The sequence below is a fragment of the Phyllosticta capitalensis genome, assembly GCF_038381095.1.
Source record: "Phyllosticta capitalensis strain CBS 128856 chromosome Unknown BKA78scaffold_6, whole genome shotgun sequence".
Taxonomy (NCBI): domain Eukaryota; kingdom Fungi; phylum Ascomycota; class Dothideomycetes; order Botryosphaeriales; family Phyllostictaceae; genus Phyllosticta; species Phyllosticta capitalensis.
In genome coordinates, this window is record NW_027117444.1 from 221736 (window position 1) to 238473 (window position 16738).

A 16738-nucleotide genomic window follows, 5' to 3' on the forward strand; every position below is an offset into this window, starting at 1 on the left:
CCCCTCCCCCATTCTCCTACAACTCGCCCTGCTTCCCACCCCCCACCTTAACCAACTTACTATTCACAAAGTCCAACCCCTTCTGATTATAGCGATCCGTGTACGTCAAATGCGTGACAATGTCCTGGCCGCTGGCGCAGTACGTGTCGTTGCGGTCGCAGTAGCTGACCAGGCGCCGCTGGAAAGGTTCGCACGAGATGTCGGGCGGACGGGGGAACGTGCCCGGTTGGTCGGCTGTTCCTTGATCGAAGGGCTGACCTGGGACGTGCCGCGGGTCGCCCATGAATACTATGGCGAAGACTATAATTTTAGGGGGAGAGGGTTAGTTGTTGGGTGTGTTGAGGGGGGAGGGGGAGGAGTAGTGTTTGTCCTCCTGGGACCTCCTCGTTCTTCACCAACGAGCCGAACCGGGAAAGATCTCGAATCTTACAACGACAAAAAAATCTCAACTCACCTCTATCACTAACCGCCTTATCCACAGGCGGGGACTTCGGAATGCCCAAATACTCGCCGCCGCCACACAGGGTATCCCCAATCACATGCGCGCCCTGACTATACCCCAGCATGACAATCTGGGCACACGGACACGCCTTGGCATAGCTCGTCAGGCTCTCCGTCGTCTTCTTGGTGCCCTCGCGGCTGCTGGAGTCGTAGTTGTCCAGCGTGGCCGGGTAGTCGACGGACTCGAGCGTCGTGCCCGGATTCGCGTCTTGGATGAGCTGCGCCAGGGACCCGATGCTGCCGGGGCCGGGGCCTTGGAGCGATTCGCGCGCCGCGATGATGTGGATGGGCGCGCATTTGATTTGGCGCACGATGAGGCGAGGGGGGGAGGCGGCGGGGGAGGAGATGATGGGGAGGGGGAGGGCGAGGAGGGGGAGGAGCGCGTGGAGGTGCATTGTTAGGTGTCCCGTTGGCTTGTTTGTTGGCTGGGGGTTGACCGTCGAGGGCAGCGTCGAGTTCGAGGTCGAGACGAAGTAGTCCGGCACAAGGCGTGTGCAAGCGAACTGAAGGAAGTAGGTCGTTCGACCGGAAGAGGGGAAGGGAGCGAGGTATGCGAACAGGCAGTCTGAAGCCACAACACGCGGAGGGACAGAACAGACAAACAGGCCACCAGTCGAATCACACAAAGGGAAAGGCGATTATTTAACGCAGAAACCCCATTCAAATCCCTAGCTCTTGCCCGCTGAGGTGCCTTGCCCCTTTCGTCAATCCAACCATCAATTACACATCATCACAGACGGCTACTCCACCCACGCGTCCACGCTCCGGCACGGCAGTCTCCAGAAACGGATGTGTTCATCGGCATCGCCCGCTTGATCGTGACCAAAACGGTTCAGTCGACCAGCAGCGTGGCTAGTAAGCAGGGCGGAGTCCATCCATCGTAAACACGTCCGCCCCGGACGTGGAGCTTTCGGCTCGCGCCGCGCGGTGGAGCGATGCCCATCACAAGGAAACTTGCAAAAACATGGGCATCCGTCCTCGGTCGCCTGGTAGCTTGTTTCTTTCCTGGCTCTTTCGTACCGGGTCCGAGTAAAGATGACCGGGAACTTGCCATCGGCAGTATTCCGAATGAATGCATTCTTCGTCTGCATCCCCAATCGGTCTGCACCGAGTATGCAGCAGTCGTGGTCGTACTTCCATACTCGGGATGGTATGCCAAGCCGGGTTCGGGTTGCTGGGGTTGGAGTGGAGAGGAGAGGGGAGAGAGGGGAAGAAAGCTTGCGTGGTCGACGGACTCTCCCGCGCCTAGAGAGCTGTCAAGCGGGGTTTGGTTGGGGTGACGTCTAGCGCTGTTTACTGGAGTTGTAAGTGTTGATCTGTGTTTTGCAACCATAGGAATGACTATTTGCTTATCAGCATCTTTATTCCAAAGTTGCATTCAAGTGCGTCACAATTGCCCATCATCCGCGCTGTTGCGGAAGCATGTCTCAGTGGCACCTCGAGCCAGACGTTCATCGGCGACCCGGTGTAGATAGACTCCCACTGACATCAAGGGTCATCCCAGACCGTCGAGGTTGGGCATGACGTCTTTGTTGGCATGCGTGCTTCTGAAAACAGAGCATCCTCGGCTTGAGCCATGCACACACTTGTGCACCCCACGGGGTAGACGGCGACCAATTGTAAGCGACGCGGTGGCACGCCTTGTGAATTTGGCGTGTACGCGAAAATGCGATCTGCTCGTGATCATTTAGCATCGCTGATGCGGGCCCTCGGCGCCGAATTCTGTGCGCACATCACTAGGAACAGGAGTACGCTGTGAAGCATGTGATTAGAATGGCCTAGTGGTGATAATAATACAATGGAGGAAAGAAAGAAAACTCCAACAGGCGTGGAAATGATGGGGACACTTCTCAACGCCGGGATCTGAACCAACTGAGTGGTATCTTTGGACAAGAATGATGCCAAGCCAACGTCGCGACCATTGAACTCCGACCGATGCAGTGTATGCACGCATTAAAAACTTCTAGACAAACGGGGTTATCGGGAAAGAAGAATTGCGGTGGTTCCGGACGCCGTCTCTTAGTCTGGAGAGGGAGGCTCGTCGTCGGGGAGCTCTTGGATACGTCCTGACCTGATGGCATCTTCGACTGGATTTTTGATATCCACAACACCGGTTGCTTTGAGCCTGTCACAACATGTCAGCTAGAAGTCTTCGTGCAAGACGATTGAACGCACCTCTCAAACAGCACAAACAATCTCTCGGCTTCCCTCTCTTTTTCTTCCATAGTCATACTAGGTTCTGTGCTGGGCTCTTCATCTTCATATCTTTGGCCAGTGATTGGGTTGACAGCACTGGTCTTGCCTGCTGCATGCTCACCGTCCTCGTCAACCTGACCTTGGTTGCTGAATGCTTCCATGGCATTCTCGGGTATTGCGATGTTGTGGCTCAGGAGGAATCCAGAAGCGAAGCCATAACCGACATTGTGGACGAATGTGGAAGCATCCTTGTCAGACAACTCGAAGAGCATGGCCGAAATGGACCCGCGCAAATTGGGACACATGGCTGCAGTTGAGAGGTTCAACAGCCGAGATGACAGTGTATCAGATCTTCCGAGTGGCCTGCTCCGTTCGTCCTCCGTTGGTAATAGCAACCACTGCATGTACTTTTTGACGCTTTCAGGGGCGAATTCGTATATGCGTCGGAGGAGGGTAACGAGTGGTGCGGCCAGCTGGTCCAACTCGGATTCGGGGTAGGCGGTGATTGATCGATCAAGGATGTTGATCAGGCGCTCGACATTGCACTTTTGGTCAAACTTTGGAAAGACGGGACTGCTCCCCCAATTTTTTGACTTTTTGTCTTCCAAGTCTAGGTTGAGCAAAGCGTTGATGAGGTAGTTGACCGGGGCCTGGAGCGGGGGATTCGGAATGGGCGCTTGGTGTAGAATCTTGAGTAGATCGGGAACGCATTTGGAAAAGGTCTCGTTGTAGTCCGGGTAGTAGTGGGTGAGGTTGAAGATCAACTTGAGCGTTTCGGAGAGGGCCATGTCTTCCATTTGAGCCGTCGGGCCGCCCTTTTTGCTCGCCTTGTATCTCTTGGAGTGACGACTGACATTCTGCGACACGCGTTAGGCGACCTTCCAAGAGGCCTTGTTGAATATACGGCGTACCTGCATGATGGCCTCGCCGAGCTGATTGTTCTTCATCAACTCGTCAAAGTTGAGATTGGTGTCGTAGGTCAGCAGGAAGAGGATGCGCGACGCCAGAAATTCGTCGTCGGCGTTATCGCACTGTGCAGGCTCAGTTACGCCCAACAGCTTCAGCTGAGGCTGAGGCGAACGACCAACCTTGAGCTTCTCAGCAGCATTTTCCGCGAAACCCTTGTTGACAAAGACCTGGCGGGTGGCGGGCTTCAGGAGCAGGGCGTTGGCAACGCAGCGCAGGGCTTCGCGAGAAGTCTGGGGCGACGAGTTTGAAAAGCCATGGCGGGCAAGTGTTTCGATTCCCTATTTCCATTGTTTGTTTCAGCGGCGACGGGTGGTGGGGTGGTTTCGAACGGGGTACCTCAGGAGCGAATATGGGGTCGGCGTCCTGGACGTTGCGACCATAGATTTTGACTTGTTCGAGGGCGGCATTGCGTTCTGCGGAGCAAGCGGGAGTCGGTCAGAGTGTTGTGCAGGATCGCGGGAGCAGACTTACGGTGAGGGAGGAGGTTGTTTTTGTCCAAGTCGTCGCGGAGGGTTTGCATGAGAGAGGAGACCTCCTCGCGTTTTTCTGCAACGACGTCAGTCGGGGTCGGGGTGGGAACGCAGCGGAATGGGCGGGCAGACTGGGACCGGAGATCATGGCCGCGTATGCGCCGTTGGAGGGAGAGGGCATTGTGACATGGGAAAGGAGAGGTTGAGAGGAGGGTGGGTTATAGGGAAAGATGGGTGTTTAGAGTCGGGAGCCAGATGCGGTGGAGGGCTGAATGACGGGGCTTGAGCTAAGCGGTGGGTCCCCCGCATTGAAGTTCCTGGATCAACGGAGACGGTCATGATGCTCATGTGGCTCGCCGCATGGCCAGGCGCAGCTGCTCATCTCTGCTTGCTGCTCTTTTTATTTTTGTTTTGTATCCCATCGTCGCCAGCGAGGGGGCCATGTGATGGTTATGTTAACATGGAGAGGTATCAAATGACGTGGGAGAAGATGCAGCCCGGGAGCATGCGCTCGGTACGAGGGTACGAGTCTTGGGCTGCAGAGCGGTCGTCTGGATCTTTTTAACGAGCAATGGAAAAGAAAAAAACAAATCATATGAGCGTGGCTGTCAAAGTGCGTGTGGGCCTCAGGCTACTTCCAGTTGGGCGGACCCTTACCCCTGCCTGTGCCCTACCCGCCGTCCGGGTGCCGCCCGCACGCGTCGCCGGCCTTCCACGTCGTCGCGTCCAGTCGCGCTCTACTTTTGGCGGCGCGTAAAGTGCTCTGCTTAGCTTCATTGCTCCAGCTCCAACCTGAACCTCACATCTCCATATCCATCTTCACCTCGCTGACGCCACTCCGCTCCGACCCCCCCAGTCTTATCCAAATCTCGACCGCCCCTTCCCCCATCCAATGCCGTAGCCCATCGCTCGTTCATCCTTCGTGGCATTGCCATGGCGCCGCCGTTCAGCGGCATAAAGCTCAGACCCCCAACGCCGCTGAGAGAAACCGAAGAACGAATCGTCGCTGAAGCCTGCGAATTTCTTTCAGACTGCTGGGAGGTTGAAGACGCGACGGCGCCCACGCCACACCACAATGGACCGTCCTCAACGCCGCTGAAAGACCCTGCCTTGTCCATGGACTCGACTGCCGCCAACTCGGGCAAACCCAAGAAAGTCGACTTTTCTCCCTTCACCAACTACCATCGCCCGGATGACCTTGTGTCGCGCCGTGGAACGTTATCCTCACCTCTCCGCCCGCTACCGCAGCCAAAAGACCACAGGACGCTCAAAGGAATTCTTAAGCCTCACACACCACACGCAGGCTCGGGCAGTCCCTCGCAAAGCCAAAGCGCCCCGAAATTCGACACCTTCGCCGAAATGTTGGACAGTCTGGTAAAACAATTGGCAAGTGCCTCGCATTCTCATCGCAAGGATTCATACGTCACCTTGCTCAGCACCCTCAATGAGTACGACATTACTCCCGACACGCAGTCGCTTGTCGACAAGATGGGGTTGCTGGCGCATTTCATACAACGCGACATTGCAATACCCACCGTTCCCACGGAGACATCTTTCTTGACGCTGGCTCAACAAGCATTGAAACTTCTCTGCGTGTTGATGAACCTGGATCTTGTCGCCCGCCATATCCCTGTCGAGCTCCAGCATGCCTTTGTGAAGGGCGCAATCCAAGTCTTTGGCGACGAGAAGGTGCCCAAGAGAATGGTCGCCCCTTTTCTGGGTGCTTTCGCGATGCAGAACTTTAGTTCCAAAATCGTGGACTCAGAAAGGGCAGATACGATCGTCTCCTCCTTGCAAAGTATCGAACAGCGCGCACCTGGAAAAGTTGTGTTGGCATCGAGACTCACTGTTTACCAAAAGCTGCTGGTACAAGCACCCGACGTCATGGTTTCCCGCGCGAATGATTGGTTGCCACAAGTTCTAGATTGCATGGTTCGCGTCACGCCCCCCGAGTTACGGAAGAAAGGAGTGGACTCCGGCAACAGCGAAGCCAAAAAGATTGCAGAACTGAGGAGGAAAGCTATCGAGACCGGGAACAGCGCAGCCATCAAGATCGGCAACAAAGCAAAGGTCTCGCGACTTTTTATGGAAATGCTGGACAAGGGACCAGAAAATGGAAGCTCCCTTGGAAGGGACTATATTCGACGCATACAAAACATGTTCAGCGATGAGCTCTCGCTGCCCGATGTTCCGAAGGTGTGGGCAATCATCACGTTGTCCTTGAGAGGTCGGAACAGAGATCTGCACGACTGGAAGTTGTTTCAGGAATGGTTTATGATAATACAGCGTTGCCTCAACTCGAGCAACAGGGATGTGGTTGTCAACGCCAACGCAGCGTGGAATCGCTTCGTATACGCCATCAGACCCGATACGTCCACCCAGCCCATCATGAGGAATTTGCTTCGCCAAGGTATTGCCCTTCAATTGGACCGGAAAGCTGCCAACAATACCCATGAGCGCTCGACAGCGTTCTCATCCTACTGCACTTTGCTTTACTACTCCCTTCCTCCCACAGCTTCAGAAGAGCAGCTCGACCTCTACTGGGAAGAATACGTCGGGCAGGTCTTGCTGGACAAAATGATAAAGAAAGGTCAAAACGGCGCGAATAGGGCTTGCCAGGTTCTGGCAAACCTGTTTAAGAGCAACAACACTGGAGTATGGAACGAGAATCTCGCACTGGATATCGGTCGCGTCACTCCAGGACATTTACCTGGGCTGGATTCCAAGTGGAGCCGACGGAGGCTGCCCGTGATATTTCAGTTGGTGCAGCCATGTCTTTCGAATGCTTCGTGGGACGTTCCTTCTGCAGAAAACCAGCCGTCCGCCGAGCCACCTGTTTGTACCATGTGGTCTGCGCTGATGTCTACCGTTGCGGAGGCTGGCAGCAAAGAGATTACAACCTCCATGGAGTTCAAGATGGCAATCGCCCACATTTTGAATTTTCTTCACCGCCTCTGGAACGATTTTCCCGAATCCCTGGGATTACAAAACGACGACGAAGAAGAATGGACCTTGAGATTCAGCTTTCTAGTCATGAGCGCTATGGAAAAACTTGGTCCATTGCAATTCGCGGACCCCATACTAACCCAGAAGTCTCCCGGGAATTTCGAACCTGCCTCCACGACATCCAATAGATCAAAGGCCAAAGGAGGCACACAGTCGCCGTTGCTGTTCCTCCTAAATCTACTCGCCACCAGCGAACAACCTTCAGCTCTCTGTCTGTCCAAAAATCTCATCACTCTCGCCTCAAATGCACGGGTTTCGAGAAAGCCGAGGCTGGAGCTTCTCCAAAACTGCGTCCAGGAGACGACTGCATCAGCTGCAGTTGCCGCAAGTCAAAGTCTACCAACGCAGATCTGGATGCACATTACAAAGCTTGCGGATTTCACTTTGCAAGACCCTTCAATGCAATCCAAATCTGCCACTCCATCGTCGAGGCTAGGGGATGAGTATCGCTCGGTCCTTGCAATCCTGACTTGCGGGCTACAATTCGGCGGAGCCGAGGTCCTTGCAGCGGCAACCCAGCTTTATGGGACTATCGTAACTCAGGTCACCAACGAAGCAGGAAATGGGGCTCCGAGCATCGCCGTGACCGAGCCCCTCGCTGAGGCGATTGTAGCAGCTGGCGCCAACCCAAGCACCGACCGATTGACTATGATTGGTTTCGCGACTATGGCTCTGACTGACATGAGTCCTCCGAAAGATCGAAGAAGCCTCGACAGTGCGAGGAAAGTCCTCGGCGCTGGCCCGCCAAAAGCGGGTCTCTTTGACCCGTCTGATCATCTGTACAAGATGATTGTGTTGCAACTCAAATACGCCTACGAAAACCTCAACCCATTGGACGCACAATCCGTCATTGACTTTGTCACATCGCTTGCAGATCTTCTCAAGAGATGGCCTTCATCATACACTGCCATTATGCTGAGGAAAATCCAGGAAGGCATTGCTGTTTGGGTTGAGGATAAGGACAAGAAACTAGAAGGCGACGGCGAGGATGCCAAGACCGGCAAACACTCAGTAAGTCTCATACCCAAAATCGACAATTGGTTCTGACTCGCCTCAGGTGGAAAGCTTCTGGTCTGTTGTAATGATGGTATTGATGCAAGTGTCGCGGCATGACTCTGTGCTGCTAAAAGCTCTGAAAGACTTGATTGCCAGTGGTCTGAACAGCAGGCAAAGACGCGTGGTCAACCGGACCGTCGAAACCTGGAACAACACTTTCGGCAAGGAAGCGACCCTTGACTACCCACCTCAAGTTGAGAAAGCCTTGCGAAGGCTGCGTCCTCATCTCGGCGTCGATTTGGAGCTTCCCAGTTTCCCAAGTGGGCCAGCGGATGAGGTGAGAATACCGATCCATATCCGAAGATACGTGTATTGATTCAAACAGGAACTTGGGCCAGCGCCGGCTTTTGAAGACTCTCAAGAAAGCGCGCATTTGAGTCGTAAAAATTCACGACTTCCAGCTCCTACAGCACTTTCTCCTCATCCGTCGAGCAGTGGGAAACCCAGCAAAAAAGCCAAGCCAAGTCCGGTTGCCAAGCTGCGTCATCAAAACTCCCAGATTAACTATGCCCCCATCGAATCGTCCCAGCAAGATTTCTCGATAGACTCCCAACTCCTTACGGAGCATCAAAAAGAAGTTCGGGATAGGCAGCACGGCAGCACCGCTGTCATGTTTTCGGACATCAACTCTAGTCCAAACAACCTTCCTAAACGCACGAGAGCAGCGGGCCAGGAAAACGATTTGCTACCTGGCGAAGGTGATGGCGAATTGCGCTCAACACCTATCGCGAACCTGCAATCCGATGGTCTCGACTCATTTGGCGGTTCCTCTCCGACTCCCAAGTCTCGCAACCTTTTGCGTGACCAAAACTACATTACCTCCTCGGCTGCGGACCGATTTTTCGAGACGGAGATTCCTTCCTCACCGCCCCGTACGACCGAGTACGTCGATCTTCCCCCAGACTCGACCTTTGTGAGGGAGAGCTTTGTCGAAAGCTTTCATGGTGATTCCAGAGGTCATCCGCCTTCTGGAATGTCTCAAGACTCGCCAATTCTTATCCCAAGCGATACAGACGATGAACAGGCTTCCAGACAACTTGCAGACGAGAGTCAAGCCCGTTTGAGTTTCAGGGCCAACACCGAGGACACGCATTTTGAAACGAGGGACTTTGATGACGAAGCCGAAGCTGGTCTTCAACGCTCGGATTCGTTTGATGATCTCCCTCAAGGCACTGCTGAAGCAGCAGAGAGTGCGAATCCATCCAAGATCCTCGTGGACGAATTGTTGGAGCACGAGGCTGATGAGGTGTATTCTACTCCCGCTGGTGTGAGAAGCCAGTCGCCAGCTCAAGCCCTCAAACACGTTGATCCCGCAAAGAGTCACGACGCCTCTGTAGTGGAGGATTCATTCGCTCATCTGGACGAGAAAAGAAACTCGCCTGACAATGTGGAGCCTGCTGCGAATGACCAACCGCGTCCGGAAGAACCGCCCAGTACAACTAAGAGCCAAAGGAAAAGAGCAAGGAAGCGCAAGAACCAGGCGATCAACGAAGAGGGCTCAACCAAACGTGTCAAGTTGTCACAAAGTCAGGGCGATGAAGAATCCGCTCAGCTTTCCATTGCGTCTAGCAATATCCAGACAGGCCAAGTCGACGACACAATCGTTCACGATAATGATGCGCCTACAAGAAAAGTTTCTCGAAAACATTCTTCAGCCCAGGCTCAGGGTTCAGTGCCAGAACGCCCCGAGAGGTCGCCATCGCCAGTCCAACGTCGTCGCTCGAAATCTCCTTCATTCAATGTTTTGAAGGCCTATCAAGAACGAGTACAAGCTCAAAACTCACGTGTCTCTCCCCGACTGTCTGGTCAAGTAGCGCAACCACCCCTTCCAGCGGTCCGCAAGCGCAAGTCTAGATTGTCTGAATCGCAGACGATTGACGAAAATCAGGAGGTTGATCATGAGGAGACAAACTATGGGGACATTTCAATAGATCTTGACGTCGTCCGCGAGACACCGGCGCCGAAGAAGCGCAGAGGAAGACCGCCTAGGAACCGGACTTCAGATGGCTCCGAGGCGTCACAATCGACAATGGCATCACAAGAGACGCCCGACGCATCTGGCACGGGACCGACTCGAGGCCGAGGACGCCGGAGAAGGAACAGCGGCGAAGCGAGCGGATCGTCTCAGCAGCCGCTCGAAAAATCAGACGACCATGGCAGCACAGCGGCTGCAGAAGCGCGCAGCACACGGTCAAGCAAGCAAAAGGCCGACAATGCAGACACGGGCGACGGTGACACGGCAGAAACTGAGACTGGCCGCAGCAGAGCCGAACCACAGCATGATGCAACACGGACAAGTCAGGCGTCGCAGGCATCAGATGGCAGACGCAAGAAGGAACCCAGGAGCATACTCGGGCGGTTGAAACAGCTGCTGGCAGACGCCAAGAGCATGGTCGTGGGGAGGGAAGAGGAGCGCGAGTGTTGCGATGTAATGTTTGAGCTTCAGAGAGAGGTACACGAAGCGGCGCGGCGAGGGGAGGCGCAGGACCAATGAGGTAGAGAGGTAACATATGGGCAGGATGTTGATGACAATGTATATTGCTACGAGGGTGGTGTTTGGTTCGTACAGAAGTCAGTACAGCATTCAGTTCTATTCAACGGCATGGCATGGCATGGCATCACGGGCGTTTGTTTCATGGCGGGCATATGACATCATTGAAGCTGTGACGGCGCCGAAACGGTTTGATGTTTTGTTTGACGCTCTCGCACATGGTGTCGATTGATTCGCTGGCAAAGAGGGCGAAACGAGCGGGCATATAGGTACATGTAGTTGCTTTCAAAGGCGCTGACCTCTGCCGGACCAAACGACTAATCGCCATTCGAATCGTGTAAGCGCTGGGCTGGACTGGAGCTCAGACTCGACTTCAGGTAGCCGTGGATCTCCGCTGTCGGCCTCTTCCACAGCAGCTTCACAAGCAGCAGGAGCGCCGCGTCGTTCAATTCGTCTGTTCTTTCCTTAAAAACTACCAACCCCGCCTCGTCCAAACTGCACCTCTCTCCAACCACCCCACCAACGTCACGCCTCACTCTCCACCCCACCTCACCACACAACAACACAACACAACAACAACCATAAAACAAACGCAATCATGGTCGAACGCCCTCACAAGCCATCTTCGCTCCCCAACACGGCCGCCGCCGCCAAATCCGCTGGCCCCCAGCCCACCGTCGACATTAGCGACGACAACTCGCGCATAACCGCACGCCTGCCCAGCGGCGAGAGCTTGACGGTGCTGCTCTACGGCGCCACCGTCGTAAGCTGGAAGAATGCAGACGGCACCGACAACCTGTGGGTGAGCGAGAAGGCGGCTCTCGACGGCTCCAAGCCTGTCCGCGGAGGCATTCCGGTCGTGTTTCCGGTGCGTCATCCTCCCTCTGTTCTGCCATCTTTGCCTCCAATTGCTATGGCGTGACGGCTCAATTGCAGCTGCTGCTATTGCTTCACACGGGGATTTGAGCATGGGAGCTTCAGAAGCGTCAACAAGCCGGCTAACACAGCAAACGACAACAGGTCTTCGGTCCCCCGCCATCCAACCACGCAACGTCATCGCTGCCGCAGCACGGCTTCGCACGCAACTCTCGCTGGGAATACTTGGGCAAGTCGACGTCGGAGGCGAGCGCCGAGCCCGAGGCGTCGACGACGGGCACCACGGCCGACTCGAGCGTCAAGCTCGACTTTGGCCTCTCGTCATCGAACCTGTCGCCTGAGGCGCGCGCTGCCTGGCCCTACGACTTTGGCGTCGTCTACAGCGTGACCCTCGGCCCCAACAGCTTGCAGACGGCTGTCAACGTGCGCAATGTCGGCGACAAGGCGTGGGATTTCCAGGTGCTGTTCCACACGTACCTGGCTATCAAGGTAAGCCAAATTTGCTTTTGGTACTTTTGAGCTATGTTGGCTGATTTTCCCCTCTCCAACAGGACATTAGCAAGACGCACCTCACCGGCCTCCTCGGCGTCACATACACAGACAAAGTCCTCAACGCCTCGACAGCCACCGAATCCAACTCGAAGCTTGCTATCACCGGCGAGACGGACCGCGTCTACAAGGCGATCCCACAATCAACCACCACCGTCATTGTCGACGACAAGCCTCGCTTCGACGTGATTCGCGACAACCTGCCCGACACGGTCGTGTGGAACCCGTGGAAGGAGAAGGCGGCCGCCATGGGCGACTTTTCGCCCGACGACGCCTACAAGCAGATGATTTGCGTCGAGGCGGGCGCCGTGGCCGACTGGACCAAGCTGGAGGCTGGCGATACGTGGGAGGGTGGCGTCACGTGCAAGAGTCTGCTGTAGGCGGACGGGCTGGATGGGTGAGATGAGTAGATGGCATGGGTGATGGAGAGATGACAAAAAAGAAAAGGTGGCGGACGGACATGAGCGACATGATGTCGATGAATGACAAGCGGGCACCAATGAATTTCTTTCCTTTATCATTTCTTCACTAGCTCTCGGTATTGATGGATGGACGGACGACGTGGTGACTACAAGGGAGTACGCGACCAGCTGATCTGGGGCACACAGGCGGTCGAAGGGAGAGAGCAAGCGAGCTAGCTGGGCTTCATAGCATGGTAGACAGAGAAGGAATGTCATCATGAACTCCATACTTGCCTGAATCTGCATAGCGAGTGGGTCGCCAAATACATCATGGTAATTGCTACTACAAGAAAGTAGAAACTACGCAGTCAATTGGATGCCACCCCAGAGAAAGTACGATGTCCTTTTATGAGGCATAAAATTCAAACATCTAGATCAAACGTTTCGTCGCCACCAGAGGCACTGCTCCCTCGCCGCATCTCATCGTCCACGCAGCAGCGAGCTTGGCTTGCCTTGCCTTGTTTTGTTGCTCTTCATTGTGATTGATATACACGCACGTCTGCATGCACGCCTATCATGTTGATTGGGTACGTACGTACTTGATCAAGACATTTTATTTTCGCGAGTGGTTGGAATGAATGTCAACGCTTTCAGAAGTGCGGACGGCAGCACCTCTTTCTCCCTGGTGTCTCGGCTTGGGTACCTACATGCCTTCCTTTCCTGGGTGGCACTCACTCGCTTCAGTGTCCCAAGTACTGGTGAGCTAGCTTCAGGCTTTCAAAATCCGGGGCCAGGAGATGGTGAATGGACGTCTGTTTCGCTGTCAATCTATGTTTTATCGTTGCCAGCCCTACTTCAGCGAGCTGGGACCCTTGACTGTGTGGGTTGTTGGAAGGCAGGCCATCATCGGCCACACTCTTCTATGCGTTGCGTTGCGTTGCGATGGGTAGCCAGCTAGCTGGCTGCTGTGTCTTATGGTCCAAAAACGGTGGTTTCAAGTCGTGGTCCTGGCTCATTTTTTTTTTTTTTTTTGGTCAGCCATATATATACATAAGAGACAGGTAGACCGCGCGAGTGAGATTGCGCGGGCCTCGCCTTCTGACAGCGGGCGGTCGAGACACTTTTTTTTCTCGATTTTCTTGCTCCGCCCTCGTCGCTTTTGCTTCTTTTGAATCGCTTGGAGTGGTGGTTTTTGTAAGGCGCGGTGGGATACTAAGATGGAGATTGACTGAAAAATGTAGTTGCGGTCTTTTTGCTCATCTACTTCCGAGTTTTCCAGGGTCTATTAAACAGAGCCTCTCATGGGAGTGTCGGCACAAAGTGTTTTGTTTGCAGATTGAAAAGAATGACGCCGCCGCGAATGTGTTCGCGCTCCGATGATGTTCGTTTCAGAAGTCGGGACCCCCCTGCACGATCGCCGGGAAGGACATGGGAGCTGAGAGCTGGGATGGGCATCGATGGGGAATGTGGAGGCGAGTTGTGATGATGATGAGGAGAGAATGTAGAGAGAGGCACACAGGCTTAATTTGCTTGACTTGCTGGGTGGCAGTTGCGTGAGTGAGGCGCGCCTTCCGTATCGTCCCCTGACCTTCCCTCTCATGTTGCAGCGCCAACAGCTCATCATGTCAATCAGGAACTCTCGATATTCGCAGTGAGATTTTCCAAAATCATGAGATGATGAGAACGTTCAAGGGGGCGCACTTGGTTTCCAATGGACGTCTGCAATGTGAAGCCCTTGAAGACTCGAAGTGATATTAAGAATTCGTATCCTACAGTAGAAGAAAGAAGGGGGTTTAGGCAAGAAGGCAAGTAATGAGGTATCAAGTCGTTATCCCACTCCCATCCATCGTCGTCCCGTTCCGTTCGTTTGCTCGTTCGTCCACAGTGAAGGTAGAGAGGCCGGGCGCGTCAGAGGTCGCCCGACCACGCACGGCCAGCTGCTACTACGTCTTTTGATCGTCTTTTTCTCGCATCCCCCTTTCCAGCATCCGTGCTCGTGTCTTCGTGTCGCGGGGTGGAAATATTAGCTACCCGTCTTTTCATCTTCCCCTCAAACCATATTCTCGGGCGCGGCCGCCACATCATGGCTCTTCCTCCCGCCAACCGGCCTGCGATCAATGCCATGGCCAGCAGCAGACTTGGAGCCGCCAACACCATGTCCATTGCCGTAGCCCGTCGCCGTGCCCGCAGCCGCGCCGCTTCCCATCCCGCCGGCACCGCTCGCGTCAAACGGCGCACCGCCAAACGCCTCGAACGCCTCCGGTCCGCCCCAGCCTACCTGCCGCGTCCAGACCGCGTCGTGGAAGCCGGCGAAGAGCTGCATGGCTTCACCGCCTGCGCCATATGTGAAGGGTGCGAAGCGGCTGAGCGGGATGTGGTTGAAGCGGAAGTCCCATACCGAGGCGTACACCATGCGGTACGAGCAGAATGCCATGAGGGTTCCGATCGTAGCGCCGGCCATGACATCGTAGTAGTTATGAAACTCGTCTATGGTCAAGGCGCCAGCGATGAGCACGGCGCCCAATAGTGGTGCCATGGTAGCAATGAGTTTCCACATGGCGGGGTGGTAGTTGGAGAAAACCTTAAGTTTGGCGTTGAGGTAGAGCGACAGGTATACTAAGCCAGCGAAGGCTGCGGTGGAGTGGCCGGAAGGCATGGATTCGAGCGAGTCGTTGATGTCGGAGGCCTCGCCGGTGCAGACGGTGCGGTCGTACATGATGCCTCCATAGCCGGTGCCGGTTTGGAGAGAAAGGTCTGGCTTGCAAGCGGCCAACTGTGAGATATCATTAGCGACATGTTCCCATGGAGAGATGGATAGATGAGTCAGGCAGAAAACAAAAAGAAAGAGGACGAAAATCCAAAAAGGGGGTGGGTGGTTTTCATGGAGCCAGGGGCAGAGAAATCGGAGAGGGGGACTTACGAAGTGCGGACGCAGACCTCCAATAAGCCACTTGATAAAGACTTGGAAAACTGCAAAAGGATGCAGGTCAGTTGATACAGTTCCCAAGACGGGTAGGGGAAAAAAAAAAAAAAAAAAGGGTAGCCGGGCGAGTCTTACCAGCCGCAACAATCAGCGAGTAGAGCAAGCCAATAACGGCGTTATTCATGTCCCAGAAGCTGCGAACGCGAATCTGCACAATGAAGAAGACGGCAATGGGCACCAAGGCGGCAATCAAAGCGGCAGCCCAGATGGGAATGATCTGTCTTGTAGTCAGTCTCCGGGTACCATAAATTCCACTTCCAAAAGCGGGGAGCATTCGGGCATACCTCGTTTCTCATTGGGTAGGCGAACTCGGGGTAGACGACCTCGCCGTCGGAAAAGGTGACGGGGAAAGATCGCGAGGGGGCCGGGTCCGCCTGGTAGACGCCGAGGCCAATCACGCCCATGCAGACCATGGTAAGAATATCTGGCCTACGCGTGCGGGTCAGTATCATGGTGCGCAATGAAAGGGACTTCAATCCCAAGACTTGTCAAGTGCACACGGGGAGCCTTCAAATGCCCCGGAACATGAATACGGGGAGCATTCGAACTGCTCCGCGTTGAGTCGACGTCTTCTCCTTACCATGTGACTTTCAGCCATTGGCCAAAAGGCGGCCTCTTGTTCAAAGCTTCGTTGTATACCGGACCGTGGTGCTTGCCATTGGTGCGGTGGTGGTGGCCATTGCCGACGACGGGAGCAGTGCTGGGAGCGGTGCTGGTGGTGGCATTGTCTGCAGCCGGTTCGCGGCGCGTGAAGAGACCCATAATGGTGGATGCTGGTGGTGAGAGGGATAGGCAGAGTGAGGTGACCTGCTGTCGAAGAAAAAATACCGTGCGGCAGTGCTGACGACGACGAGTCAAGCGCACCGGGCAAGGGATGCAAACAGACGCTGGCTCGCAGTGGAACCGGAAGCTGTCAAACGCAGGAGCTCGTGGCCTGTCTTAGCAGGACCGGCGACCAAGCAGGCTTATATTTTTTTCGTGGATGGACGAGGGATTCCTTGGTTCTGGAGGGTGGTCCTATGGGAAGGGGACAACGAAAGCAAGAAAGCAAGAAACCGGAGCACGAAGAAGGATATGACGCAATGCGCTCCGGCGAGACGGGGCTCGATGCTTTGTTTGGGAGCGCGCCATGGCATTTTTGCTCCTTCCACGGCAGATGATATGGCATTTGGGGATAGGCTGGTCTGAATCTGCGACGCTGGCTCCATCTTGTCTTTGTTGGTGGTCATGATGGTCGCAG

At 54.8% G+C, this 16738-nt stretch overlaps 6 protein-coding genes across 6 annotated transcripts; 2 read left to right on the forward strand and 4 right to left on the reverse strand.

The window, feature by feature from the left end:
- Positions 1-15: 15 nt before the first annotated feature.
- BKA78DRAFT_315764 (Alpha/Beta hydrolase protein) lies at positions 16-859 on the reverse strand (the record flags this gene model as incomplete). Its single annotated transcript, XM_066888576.1, has 2 exons — positions 455-859; positions 16-300 (listed from the first exon to the last, which is right to left on the reverse strand). Exons 1-2 carry the CDS (start codon positions 564-566, stop codon positions 17-19), a joined length of 396 nt encoding a protein of 131 aa, XP_066743066.1. The 5' UTR covers positions 567-859.
- Positions 853-2237, reverse strand: BKA78DRAFT_315766 (uncharacterized protein). The gene has a single exon (XM_066888577.1). It carries the CDS (start codon positions 1877-1879, stop codon positions 1334-1336), a length of 546 nt encoding a protein of 181 aa, XP_066743067.1. The 5' UTR covers positions 1880-2237; the 3' UTR covers positions 853-1333.
- On the reverse strand, positions 2238-4725 carry BKA78DRAFT_315767 (guanine nucleotide exchange factor). The gene is made up of 7 exons (XM_066888578.1): positions 4269-4725; positions 4138-4212; positions 4003-4079; positions 3786-3944; positions 3609-3728; positions 2677-3554; positions 2238-2626 (listed from the first exon to the last, which is right to left on the reverse strand). Exons 1-7 carry the CDS (start codon positions 4315-4317, stop codon positions 2521-2523), a joined length of 1464 nt encoding a protein of 487 aa, XP_066743068.1. The 5' UTR covers positions 4318-4725; the 3' UTR covers positions 2238-2520.
- Positions 4726-5069: 344 nt separating this feature from the next.
- Positions 5070-10692, forward strand: BKA78DRAFT_296136 (Rap1-interacting factor 1 N terminal-domain-containing protein; the record flags this gene model as incomplete). Its single annotated transcript, XM_066886578.1, has 3 exons — positions 5070-8153; positions 8200-8475; positions 8524-10692. 3 exons carry the CDS (start codon positions 5070-5072, stop codon positions 10690-10692), a joined length of 5529 nt encoding a protein of 1842 aa, XP_066743069.1.
- A 595-nt stretch (positions 10693-11287) lies between these two features.
- Positions 11288-12485, forward strand: BKA78DRAFT_234727 (galactose mutarotase-like domain-containing protein; the record flags this gene model as incomplete). The annotated part of the gene is made up of 3 exons (XM_066883830.1): positions 11288-11557; positions 11710-12054; positions 12117-12485. Coding segments are annotated over 3 exons (984 nt in total), but the record flags the coding sequence as incomplete, so codon positions are not given.
- Positions 12486-14352: 1867 nt separating this feature from the next.
- On the reverse strand, positions 14353-16492 carry BKA78DRAFT_144180 (phosphatidic acid phosphatase type 2/haloperoxidase). Its single transcript, XM_066882839.1, has 5 exons — positions 16079-16492; positions 15783-15927; positions 15574-15715; positions 15436-15485; positions 14353-15288 (listed from the first exon to the last, which is right to left on the reverse strand). The coding sequence occupies exons 1-5, from the start codon at positions 16258-16260 to the stop codon at positions 14566-14568; spliced, it is 1242 nt and encodes a 413-aa protein (XP_066743071.1). The 5' UTR covers positions 16261-16492; the 3' UTR covers positions 14353-14565.
- Between the last annotated feature and the right edge of the window lie 246 nt (positions 16493-16738).